The 12,404-nt window shown below is 41.2% G+C and overlaps 2 protein-coding genes across 2 annotated transcripts in view; one reads left to right on the forward strand and one right to left on the reverse strand.

Annotated features, from left to right (window-relative positions):
* On the reverse strand, positions 1-7,874 carry NMS (neuromedin S). Its single transcript, XM_017818350.1, has 9 exons — positions 7,802-7,874; positions 7,608-7,663; positions 7,176-7,226; positions 5,656-5,715; positions 2,943-2,978; positions 2,467-2,508; positions 1,486-1,516; positions 201-259; positions 1-38 (listed from the first exon to the last, which is right to left on the reverse strand). Exons 1-8 carry the CDS (start codon positions 7,872-7,874, stop codon positions 204-206), a joined length of 405 nt encoding a protein of 134 aa, XP_017673839.1. The 3' UTR covers positions 1-38; positions 201-203.
* LOC108498987 (WAS/WASL-interacting protein family member 1-like) overlaps positions 7,873-12,404 on the forward strand; it is a 14,122-nt gene continuing 9,590 nt past the window's right edge. The window contains exon 1 of the mRNA XM_017818351.1: positions 7,873-8,130. Within this exon, the coding sequence (XP_017673840.1) occupies positions 7,873-8,130 (258 nt within the window). The remainder of the gene's footprint in view (positions 8,131-12,404) is intronic.

The raw sequence follows: 12,404 nt of genomic DNA on the forward strand, positions 1-12,404 counted from the left end.
TGGTAAATCAACTCATGAACTTCATATTCCATGGTATTCTGAAACAAATTAAAACAATGTCATGTTTTATGTTGAGATGAATATGACTTAGTTTCACTTCTGTACATCTAGTTAAGTGCCCAAATCTGTTATTTGTACTCAAACATTAATCCTCCCTCCTCACACAGTTCTTCTCTTTTCCATGTCCTAACTCTGCTGACCTTTTAGAGTATGGAAGCATGGAATGCATCTTGCAACCAGGTTGGCTCAGGGGGCTGAGCTATGGATAAAATTTACAGCTGTATGTTAGGCTAGGGCATGAGTATAGAGTAGTGGCTTCTACACCAACATGCTACTGAGCTATGAAACATTTCCCACACACATATGGACCTAACAACAAGAACAGCTGCACCAGCTCAAACCAGAGATCCATGGAGTTCCTCATGTTCCTTTCATCTATGAGAAGCAACAGACTGCCCAGGGCAGTGCCTAAGACCAGAGCAAGCAAGTAGCAATGTTGCTCTACAACACTCTCTGAAATCTTTGGTTCCTTTCTTTCCAAAATAGTTTCATCCTGAATATACAGCAAAGGTATTCTTTACTTGTGGGGGGGTTTGCAGGTTTTATCATAAAAAAACGGACAAACACATTCCCCCCAAAAACAACAACAACAACAATCCCCCCCCAAAAAAAACCAACAAAAAACCCAAAACAAACAAAAAAACCAACCAACCAAAAAAAAAACAAAACCAAAAAAAGCCCAAACAAACAAACAAAAAAACCCAACCAAACCTCTTTCAGTCAACAGCTGGAAATAATTCTTAGATTGCAAACAAAAATGGTGATCTTTTATTGTGAGATAAAGTATTGGAAGAAAAGAGACTGAAGAAGGGTACACGGGTATATTGACTATAGTGTCCATTTCCCAGTAAAGCTCACTTAGACCTTAAGTAGATACTTTCAAAGATGGATATGTAAGTGCTAGGTGATATTACTAGACCTCATTTTCTTCCTCCCTTACATCCCCAGCCCTGCTCTTCATAGAGAATGTTTACCCTCAAAAAGGTCCTAATTATGATGTGAGGACTACCACCTGCATGTACAGATTCAGTGTTAGGGAGATCTCATGTAGGATTAGGTGACTGAAGGTGGCTTTGACCAAAAATGTCTAGCTTTTGTGTTTCAAGTACCATCTACACCCTCTGTCTTTAAACTTTACAGTTTCTGTACCATTTCTGTCATTTTGCAGAGGATGCAAATTCCTTCTTACTCAACCTTAAAGAGACAAGAAAACAATCCCTTTGTCAAGAGCGTACACTCTAAGGCTCTGAGCCTTAAAAATCACATTTCTGTCAAGACATCTCCTAGTGACCATATGAAACATTCACATGTGTATCTAGGTTTGTACTAGCTTTGTAATGCTTCTCAGTAACTCCTTCTGTCACGAGGATCATCATTATTGAAAAAATCAGAACAAATTCTTGTCACTTTCAGATGTCTACTTACCACTGCCTTTGATAGTTCTTCCATTTCGAGGCTGAAAAATATATTAATTAGATGACTGTGCAGAAGTACTAGATACCAGATTTATAAGCACACCAAAATAAATCACCATCATGCAGACAGCGTACTGTATAAGAAGACTGCAGTAAGATTTCCCATATCAAATATCAGGGGATCCGGGCAGGGTGGGTTGTATGTTTGAATTTGAGAAATATTCATTCAGCCTCTGTCCAAACAGCTAAAATTCTGGCTTTAATTATTCTCATTCAGGGTTTTGGTCTCAATCCCTTGGGGAATTGCACATGCCTAAGAAAGAATATACAAATACCAGCACAGAGAGAACCTGGCTGGACACACCTGAAGTAAGCTAAAATGCAAATGACAGTTAATTGGGACTCTGGTTACCTGATATGACCTACTTGATAATATTTTTAATTTTTTAAAATATGTTGAAAATATTCCTAGAAGTTAGTTTTTTGTTAATCAGAGTGTGTCCAAACCAGATCATTTGACATTAGACCATGTCATAGCTCAGCAAGCCAATGGGTGAAAGACATGAGAGAAATTACGATAATTTTGCTTTGGCTTTTCACTCTGTTTTGCAGTGTGACATCACTTACTGGCCGGACCTTTCAGGCCAAGTGGACAGTCAGCTCAGGCACATTTTACCATCAGTGCACCTTGACAATCTTGGAGATACAAGCCACATGGATGATTTGGCTCAAGATAAAACACTTGCAGCAGCATATCTTCAAACAAAAAAATGTGCGTAATCCATTACTACCCAAGATCTCGTTATCTTGGTCTTTTTTAGTCAAATCAGAGCTTTTTAAGCAAATGGCTCCCTCAGCTTTCAAGCAAGGGATATTTGGCCTCTACTCAAAACAACTGCAGCAAGAATTGGTGAAGGGAAACAGCTTTCCTGTTATATGGACATATATCACCTGTGATTCAGAATCTTTAGAAGGTAAGAGATTCAGATACCCTGAAAAGGAAAAAAGGCCGTCCCAGAGTCCCATGACTGTCCTGTAAAATAAAACATAATAACAAAGTACTTTAAACTCAGTTCAATAGATCTGTTGACAAATTTTGGTACCATTCTATCAGAATATTGATAATTCAGGCCTTTTTCAGCAGCATGCAAACAAGATGTTGATAGTCCCCAATGCCCATTCATCTGGAATGCTGATTAAAAATTAATGCCCAAAGGGCATTGTCAAGAACTTATCCATTCTGTCTAGTGTAAATATACTAAATTACCAAAATTAAAGATTCACAGGGTTTAGAAAAGGTATAAAAGAAATTTTTACACATAGGGTAGGTATAAGCAGGGTCTGCACAGATCACTTCTCAACCACTGAAAAAACCCCCAAGCTGACTTCAAAAAAGCAGCAAAAGAAACAAGAAAAATGACATACTTCCCTGCCCACTGCTACTTGCTTGTCTTCACATTTACATACCTTCTTTGTAAACTTTGCAGAAGCAATCTGTGATTCCTGCAAGCAGATAGTGTAAGTTAATCAACATGCCAGCTTTTCTTTGGTTTGGTACAGACCCTCTATTACTGATGAGGCTGGTGCACTCCACATGAGAAGAGAGATAACTTTACACTTATCACAGATATTGGAACAGCAGCAAATGGATCTTTCTAAAGATTGATTTCAAGCCTTGCCTTAATCAATGTTACTGCATTCATTACCATCATTCAATATGCTTCCCTCGCTGTACAGCAAAGCGCATTCATGCTCTGGTAGGGGAAGCAGAGCTCACCCTGGAGCAAATGCAGCAGCTCTACTCCTCAGGCTTGAATTGTACTGATAGCTCTTACCTTGTTAAAATGTGGCTGCTCCTCACCTTTCAGACTGCCCTTGGTTTTAACCCAAGAATGATTGCTGGTTTTAAGCCTTCCTCTAAAATCTTTATTCTTCAGAAAATTGCTCATTTTTCTTCTCAGCCTTACATCAAGGAATAGAAACTTTGCCCATGACTTTATGTGAGCAGACTAAGCTCCTCATCTAACACAGCCCTGAACTTGCAGCCTGGTTTGGGAGCCATCCTGCCCATGACATGGCTGCCAGGCTGCATGCTCACAGCCAGCCAGGAATGGGATGGCTTTGTGTGCCATAGGAACAGTTGGGTTTAGTTACTTGGGGTGGACTTGAAAAACAAGCACATAAAATGAGCAAGGACATGAAGACAGGGGGTGAAAACAGGAAAACATGCAGATGGGAAACTGGAGAGGAAGAATTTTAAAAGACAAAATATATGAGCAAGAAGGAGGGAATCCCATTTCACAGAATCACAGAATATGCTGAGTTGGAAGGGACCCACAAGGATCATTGAGTCACGGTACAAGAAGAGGATTTCTTTGGTTCAAGCCTCAAGACAATTTATGGAGCAACTGACATCAACTTACAGGGCTATAAAACACTACGGAAGAAAAAAGTGTTTGCTCAATCAAGGTGCTTTAAGGATGCAAAGAAGGAGAGTACATCAAAGAGACAGTGTGAATGCTACCGTTGTTCTGATATGATTATTACATACCAAGCAAAGATAGAGACTGACTCATGACTTAGCCTGCAGTGTCAACTATCCTAGCTAATTTATAACAGTGAGAGGTTACTATGTGGAAGAAACATGGTAAAAACTGAGCTTCTAAACAGTGTCTTGGTTTGACTTTAGGCAAATGTTCAGTGAGGTGATTGTGATGTAGCTAGGTTTAGATAGCTCTTTTTGCTTTCTTTGTAAGTGTCATTAGACATTGATGTTAAATAGTCTTAGTTCTCACAAAATATTTTAAGTTCCCCAGGTGGAGTTCAAGCCCCAAATTGTCATTGACTTTGCCTTTCATAGTGCTTAGGCCTCATTCTTTCTCTTGAAACACCACCTACATTCTGTACATAATCTATAACTCTGATTATTTTTTTTTAATTCACATAAATACAGTATGATGGTGAAAGTTGAAGTTCAGCTGAAATCAGTAGGATTTCATAACTGTTTCATTGGATGCACTACATATAGACTCATGTTTGAGTCTTACATAGACACAAGATTCCTTGTGGGCTAAGAAAGTACAACTTCATGTAATAGATTTGAGCAGCTGGGTAAAACTTTACAAAGTTCTTTTTCCATATTTCACATTTATATTCAATCTTCCACTTTAATTAGACCACACCTAAAAATCATATTGCAGATATATAGCTGATATTAGTCATATTTTTGAAAGGATATTTTATGAGATTCAGCTCCCAATCTTGAGGGCACATAACAGAGGGTGAATTTTTTGAAAGGTAAAAAGGACTCTGTTCAAAGTTACTAGATGATTCTGTATGTTCCCTCATTAGCTAAGCTGTGGAAGCATAGGAGTCAATATCAAACTCAAAAACATTTATTAGACATTTATGACTGAAATATTAGAATTTTTTATACAATCAAGTTCAATATGGTAGAGTTTTATGGTTGCTTTAGGAAAGTATGCTTGGAATTATAATAAGCTAAAGACACTGGCAAGAAGAGATACTGAAACACATGTAAAAATACTTTCTATTTTTGTCAGAGAACTCAAACTCCACAAGTAAATTGGCCTTTTTAACATACCCAGGGGCTGAGTGAATTTTATGGAAAAAGTTCTTGATAGAGTGGTGATAATAAAAAAGTGATATAAAGCAGAGATGACATTGAGCTGGGACCTAATATGACTGCACCAGCAAAAAAGCTATACTCAATAACTTCTCGATTTAATCTTTTTAATCTGAGTCAGAAACACAAAAAAACCCTCAAGCTCAAATAGACTATTAAAATTGGTAAAGCAAATCATACACCTCCACGTCCAGCATGATTTAAGTTATGCTATTGATCAAATTTTATGTATATTTGTAGCATAGTTAACTCTGTATTATTAAAAAGTGAGAGTCAGGTTTAAATACTAACTGGCTGTAAGAGAATGTTTTGGTTCTTGAGCTCTGAATTGGTGAAAACCAGCAATTTCATATACAGTTTAATGTAGTTCAGAATTACATACAAACTACTAACAAGAAGAAATAATCTTTTATATACTCTCCTACATCTCTTAAAACATTTATTTGGAGAGAAACGTCAAAAAGTTGGGTTTGGAGAGCTTGCTTTTTAATTTTAAGGAGCGGGTGCTTTGAAACAAAAGCAATTACAGCCTACCTCATTTTTATGCATGCTGTTGAATATGGAATAACAGAGATCCAAAACAGAGCTGGAGATCTGAGAAAAAAAAAACAAACAGTACTTTAATACATTTACTGGAAGGATGTGGTGTACAAGTTTTCACAGAATCACAGAATCTGCCAAGTTGGAAGGGACCCACAAGGATCATCGAGTCCAACTCCTGGCCCTGCACAGGACACCTCAAGAATCACATCACGTGCCTGAGAGAATTGCCCAAATGCTACTTGAACTCTGTCAAGCTTGGTGCTGTGACCACTTCTCTGGGAAGCCTGTTCCAGTACCCAACCACCCTCTGGGTGAAGAACCTTTTTCTAATACCCAACCTAAACCTCCCCTGACACAACTTCAGGCTATTCCCTCGGGCTCTGTCACTGGTCACCACAGAGAAGAGATCACTGTCTACCCTCCTTCTTCCCCTCACGAGGAAACTGTAGACTGCAACAAGGTCTCCCCTCAGTCTCCTCTTCTCCAGGCTTGATTCTGATCCCAGCACAATTTAGATTCACTAAAACCATTCAGAGCAGGGAAAGATCTACTGATGCTATTATGACCTGAAAAACTAGTATTTTGTATGAGGAGAATACACACAATACTACTATTGTCAATACAGTTTTGTGCTATAAAGAGACCTAAATCAACCTCTTACATTTAAAATACATTTTTCTATGCTAATTGTTCTAAGAATAGCTTTGGGGTTTGGCATTTTTAATCTATGCTCATTTTCATCTACAAGCATTTCAGCAGATCAATTCTATAATCTTTAACTGTATACTGAAACACACTGTCCCATACTCATTGCCACAGGAGAGTGGTTTGCTTATGCATGCAATCACATTAGATGAGAAATAACTACAGGTCCAAAGGAAGTGAAGTGTAAGACACCTGAACAATGGACTCTTGAACTGTTTTCCTCAGGTTTTGGTTTAAAAAACCGAAAGATTTCAGAAAGAAAAAACCAGCACAAAATGTTTAAAATTTCCAGATACTTCCTGATCCTGCAAATATTTTTCTCTCCTCTTTGAAAATGACCCTTGGGCTCGATATCAAATGCAGTGGGGCTGAGCTTTCAGATACTGATTTTTTTTTTTTTTTAAAGTGTTTGCAAGTTCTGAGACAGAGACACTAGAGCAGAAATGAGCTGTGAAAATTTCTTCTCACTCCCCTCTCCTCTGAGAACCCCAGAGAAAACCCATCAACCCACCAAGCACCCAGGGGACCAGACAGGACCTATAACTCCTGCAGCACTGTCTGGCGCTTCTTGCTTCAGTGTTAGGTACCAGTGGGATGGCAAGAAAAGCACTTTTTTTTTTCTTTCTCTAGGTCTGTGTTAGCTCCACAGGGAGGAAAGCACATACACCAGCAAACTCGCCCTGCTCTCCAGAGCCACTGGCTCTCTGGCAGAGGCTCTGCCACCAGCAGACATCAGTGCTCTGGGTTATAGAGGACAATTACTATGTCTGGAAGAGAGATCAAACACATTACCAGAGTCAATTTACCTGGGGTTCATTGGACATTTCCATCCACTGACTGAAACACAGTGCCAGTTGCTTTAAAAAGTAAAGATTAGACATTAGCAGTGTGTCTATCATACCTTAGGATCTGTGGTTTCACTGGGGGAGTCGGGACTGACTGGTTATTAGCCTTCCCGGCTTTTGGTTACCCAGGTATCCTATTCTGCACCCTGATGCACATCACACCCCTGCCCACACCTGTCCCACCTACCTCTGCAGGCAGCAAAGGGCGCCAGCCTCCCTCCTCCCTCAGGGATTTCATAAGGTATTCCCAGTCCGTTGCCCATTTCCTTCCTCATTTCCCTGCCACGGGCGAGTCTCGTTTCCCACCTCTCCCGGTCAGCCCGTCCCGGGTTGGACCGTCTCTGCCCTACCTGTCCACCGCGCATCGCTGTCAGACGGCAGCGACAGACGTACCTGTTTTTGGGGCAGCTCCACACCGTCCCAGTAGCGCGAGAAAGGCTGCGGGAACCCTGCGGGGACACGGCAGCGTTAGGATGCCGCGCAGCCCAGCCCCGACGGCGCCCCTGAAGGGGAGACGACCCTTTCAATGTTTCGGGGTTCTGCCGTGTTCCCCCTCTCCGCCCCCGCCTCCCGGTGCCGGGACGTACCTGAGCCCCGCGGGAGGGCGCAGAGGCAGCAGGCAGCCAGGAGCAAGGGCAGGGCGGGCGGTGGCGAGGGCATGGCCGGGCGGGGACAGACGGACGGACGGGCGGACGGGCTGCCTTTATGGAGCCGCGCCGAGCCCCATATGGAGCCGCCGAGCCAATGGGCGCCGGGGCGGTCCCAAGCACCGCTGCCACTGTCGCTCCCTCTGCCGGACACGGCGCTGTCACCCCCTGCCACCCCTCTGGACCGGCCCGCCCGCGAAAGGTCCAACATTAGACATCCCGTCCTCTGCCCTCTGGAACTCTCCGTCAGAGCTGCTTTTCTGGAAGAGGTGACACAGAGGAAGGAGGGAGGGAAGAAAAGAAGACGCTATGCATGGTCAAGCGACGGAGCTGCTGGGATTTTCATTTTAAGCAAAAAATTCAGTTTTGTAGTGGGGCTTGCTGAGTGTTTAAAAAGTATTTCTCCTCGTGACAGTTTGGAAAATTACTTTTTCATTCTAATTAGAAGGGATGTGAACTTTCATATTGAACAAGTCCTGGCCAATCTTACTACGTTTACCTTCGCGTGAAATAAGGAAAGCCATCCACCTCTTAATTAATTTCATAGTGGATATGGTTGTAGACAAGACATAGATCTGCTCACAACAGAAAGTGATTCTCTGTTCTTCCTGATTTAATCCCTGGATTTGACTATGGAAAACTTCCTGTTTTTCTCTGGGAGAGTTCTCAGGGTAATGCTTTCTAAACAGGTCACAGTCTGAGAAGGCGGAGTCCTCCCAGACACTATTTTCATAGACTTTGGGTGTGCTAAAGGAAATACATAGTCAGTTTTCCATCTTCTAACATACTGAAATTTGATGATCTTTAAGGTCCCTTCCAAGACCCTAATCATTCTATGATTCTCTGTGCTAGAGATGCTTGGGAGGCAATGGCTCCAATGTTGGATGTAAGACATAAAAAGCTGCAGAAGATATTATTGTCACAGCAGCCCACCTCATCTCATAATGTCCCTCAATGGCTGTGCTGCACACTAAAAGGATGACGGCAGGACTGTTCCGGGTGGAAACATTTCAGAGCAGTCAGAGAGGAGATGCACCTGCTTTCTCACAAAGAAAAGGGGAGCCAGACTTCATGTGACTTCGTCAGCTGCACAGCTGTGTGTCCTGAGCACATAAAGAGGTGTAGGAGGAGCTGAGTGACCCCAGCATCATTAGTTCACCCTTTGTTCCTTCTCCTGGGAGACAGAGGTCTTCGCCTCATCACAGCCCTCTGGGGGCAATAATCTGAGCGATAAGCTCTCAGGAGAGATCAGATATTCCTATAGCAGACACTCAGCTGTCAGCTTTTCACTGTTTTAACTGGAAACGGGAGTTTCAAGACAGGATAGTATTAGAAAAGACTATTCCCTCTGACTGTATAATTTTTATCCTCTGTGGGAGCTAAGCAGATTGCAGCGAGTTTTGTGATGATGGTTTCTCACAGCAAATCCTCCCAGGCTTTCAGTAACAAGGAGATGCAGGGTTCCAAGAAGCCCATAGCTCCATTCTGCAATGACCCTGCTTTCTGTCCGAGCCCATGAAATCCTACAGTGAAAGGAGGATGGCAATTTATTTTTCATGGCAGCAAGAAGCAGGTTCGTGTTTGGTATAATTTCATTTAAGCCAATGTAGTCACCAAAATGTGAAAGCAGAGCTGAGTGTGAGCTGAACGCATCAGAGGTAGACAGTGAGAGAATGTACTCTGAAGGACTGTACATTTTCATATTAACTGTCTTCTTTCTATCTTTTGACACTTTAACCAAACTGAAAATTATTGTTCACCAACAGTGTTTCTCTTGCCATGCTTATCACAGATTTTGCATCCAATTCACTCCCATGCGGCAGAAATGCAGGATCTTAGAGTCATTATAGATTCACTGTTTGCTACTAGTTTTTTAGTATTAGCATATGAGATACCAATACTTTTAAATTCTAAATATTTTCTACCTTTTTCTAGAGAATACTATGAAATTATTACCAGATTAAGATTGCCACTGATTATTCACTGTAATGGGATGTGGTTCTCTGGTTTCCCTGTCTGGTAAGAAAGGCACAGTCTGTTGCTTTCTTTCTCAGGCAACTCATTACCTGCTTAAATTCCCACTTCTTTCCCACACAGCCAGTTATATAGTAGCCCCTTTCAAAGTATTTAAACATATCTGAGTTCAGTAGTGGGATTTTTTGTAATAGCATAGGGAAAGAGGCGTGTGATTATGTCGGGTTGGTAAAATCTACCTCTCCCTGACATAAAATAGTGGATGCTACCTGAACCTTTCCTTCTTCGTTCTCATGCACAATAAACAATCTGCTGCTTTAATTCACCCTTTCTCAGGGAGTACCCTATGTGTACTCTGTGTCTTCCTTCAGCAAATTTTGCCTATATGTTGGTGCAGTGAAGCCTGTGGATTTGCATCACATGAGGCTTATGCTAAGATGAGATAAAAATTAACTCAGTCAAGTTCCATTAAAAAAAACCAGTACAACCTATCACCAAACTGAAAATAGTATTTTATCACAGTCTGTGTGGTACGAAAGAAGAATGGGAAAAGTGTTTAAAAACAAAATTTCAAATATATGAGCATGTCGTATTATGAACACATTCAGCTTCCTTAAATCAGAACTTTCTCTGCTGCTGTACATTTCATTTCAAAGGTGTTAGCTAAGGTGCAGCTCTCCCAATGGATATATCAACACCAAGCCACATTAATGAGCCATACTTTTACTGCACAAATAAAATTTCTGCTTTAAGGTCCTGGGCTCCCCACGTAAAGAGAGAGAAATAGGGTGAGTTTCAGTGCCCACAGTGATTCACAAATGACTTAAAAATTAAGCTTTAGTGGGGGGTCAATGAGGGTTTTTTATGGTAAGGAGGCTTGGCATATATTTAGCAGTAGCAATATTATGACACCCATAATTTTAGTATAAAACATGCTGTGATTGATAAATTAATAACAAGAAAATTTGGCATCAGTGGACAAAAAGGGTGAAGGGCTCTCTTCCTTTTTGTAAATGATCTCTGCAATGAAATCAGCAGTTATCACAGACAGTAAGGACAGAACCTGTAAAATGGCATCCCAGCTGGCTCCTTCTGCTTTCTCGTGCATCTCCCCCTCTGCAGCTCAGCAGTGCTTGGTACAAAGCCTTATCCTGCTCTGAGGGCTTTTTATACCTCACCCATGACCTGTTTCGAAAGATGAGAAAAGCTGAAGAAACCAGAGGGTGTTTATTAGGCAAACCTGCCACAAAGCCTGCAGAGATCTCCCACTACTCATCTTCTATTAAACATGACAGTGCCTACTTATGCTGAATACAAGGCTGAGTTCAGTGTGTTGTACTTTACAGATATAAAGCCACAGTCTTAAAGTTGAGTACGCCAACAAGTAGATATTTGAAGGGGATCAGTAAAAGCGTGTCTCATAGAGTAGGAGTTCAAAGACAAGAAGTTAACCAAGGGCATCAAAATGGAGAATGAATGCTAATGGGGAAGTTAGGAAACTACAGCAGGAATCTCAACATTTGTACTCTTTTGGATAGTTTCTTGGCTAATTTCTTGGAGAAACATGATTTTATGTCTGCAACATTGAGACAGAGAAGTGTAAAATCCTTTGAAATGAAGCAATTTGCACCTACCAGGTTGTGCTGTGTGGAAGTAGTACTGTGGCAATGGGCTGTATTGGGCTACACTGAGCTGAAAGTTCAGTATAATTAGTACATGTCAGGACATTTGAAAAGATCTTCAACCTAGAACTCTGACTTGGCTTAATTTTATTCAGTGTTCCTCCAGCTGGACAAGGAAGCAGTATGTTCTTCTGCTTAGGCAACCCATGAGATAACTCAATCAATACCTGCGGTTGAGCGTTCATCAAGGATTTATCAAGAATGACGTCACAACAAAGTACATGCTAACTGCTCTGGTGTTTGGTTTGTTGGTTTTTTTTTTCCAAACCAGGGAAAGCCCACTAGTTAAATGATGTAAAATACAAAAGGACAGAATGTCTAGAGGGAGATGGTAGGTGGGTGGATGGATGGCAGCCTCCTTCTTTTCTGGTGATACAACTTAAAATAGACAGTGTTGCTGTGGAAACATGCCTAAATGGTGCAATGCTTCCAAATGCAGGCTTGGGGTGTCCCTTTTGCTAAAAAAAGAAATAGTGATTCTCAGAGACTCTTGTGAGCTGAGCCTGAAGATGAACAGAGGACCTAGTGCCCTGTAACAAGAAGTGACAGCCTAAGAAAAGGAAAGGTTTGGCTCTGAATGGTCAAAAAAGATTGTATGGAATAAGAATTTATGATGTTAGATGGCAAGGGGAGGAATGCTTAACACAGTTGATCTGGAATACCCACAACATTTATAAAGGAACTGAGAAAAGAGTCCTGTCAGTAGGATCTCTGCTACAAGATGGTATCCTGAACCACCAAAAAAATCTGCTTTTTGAGATAATATTTAGTTCACATTTGAAAAACACATTTTGCCTTGGCTTGCTCATTTTTTATTTCATTTCATCATTTTGAGCTCAGTTGTAGATTTTGCAATTTAGAGCAACATCACCTGAAAAAACACATCA

This window comes from Lepidothrix coronata, unplaced genomic scaffold (genome assembly GCF_001604755.1).
Source record: "Lepidothrix coronata isolate B3197 unplaced genomic scaffold, Lepidothrix_coronata-1.0 Scaffold68, whole genome shotgun sequence".
Taxonomy (NCBI): domain Eukaryota; kingdom Metazoa; phylum Chordata; class Aves; order Passeriformes; family Pipridae; genus Lepidothrix; species Lepidothrix coronata.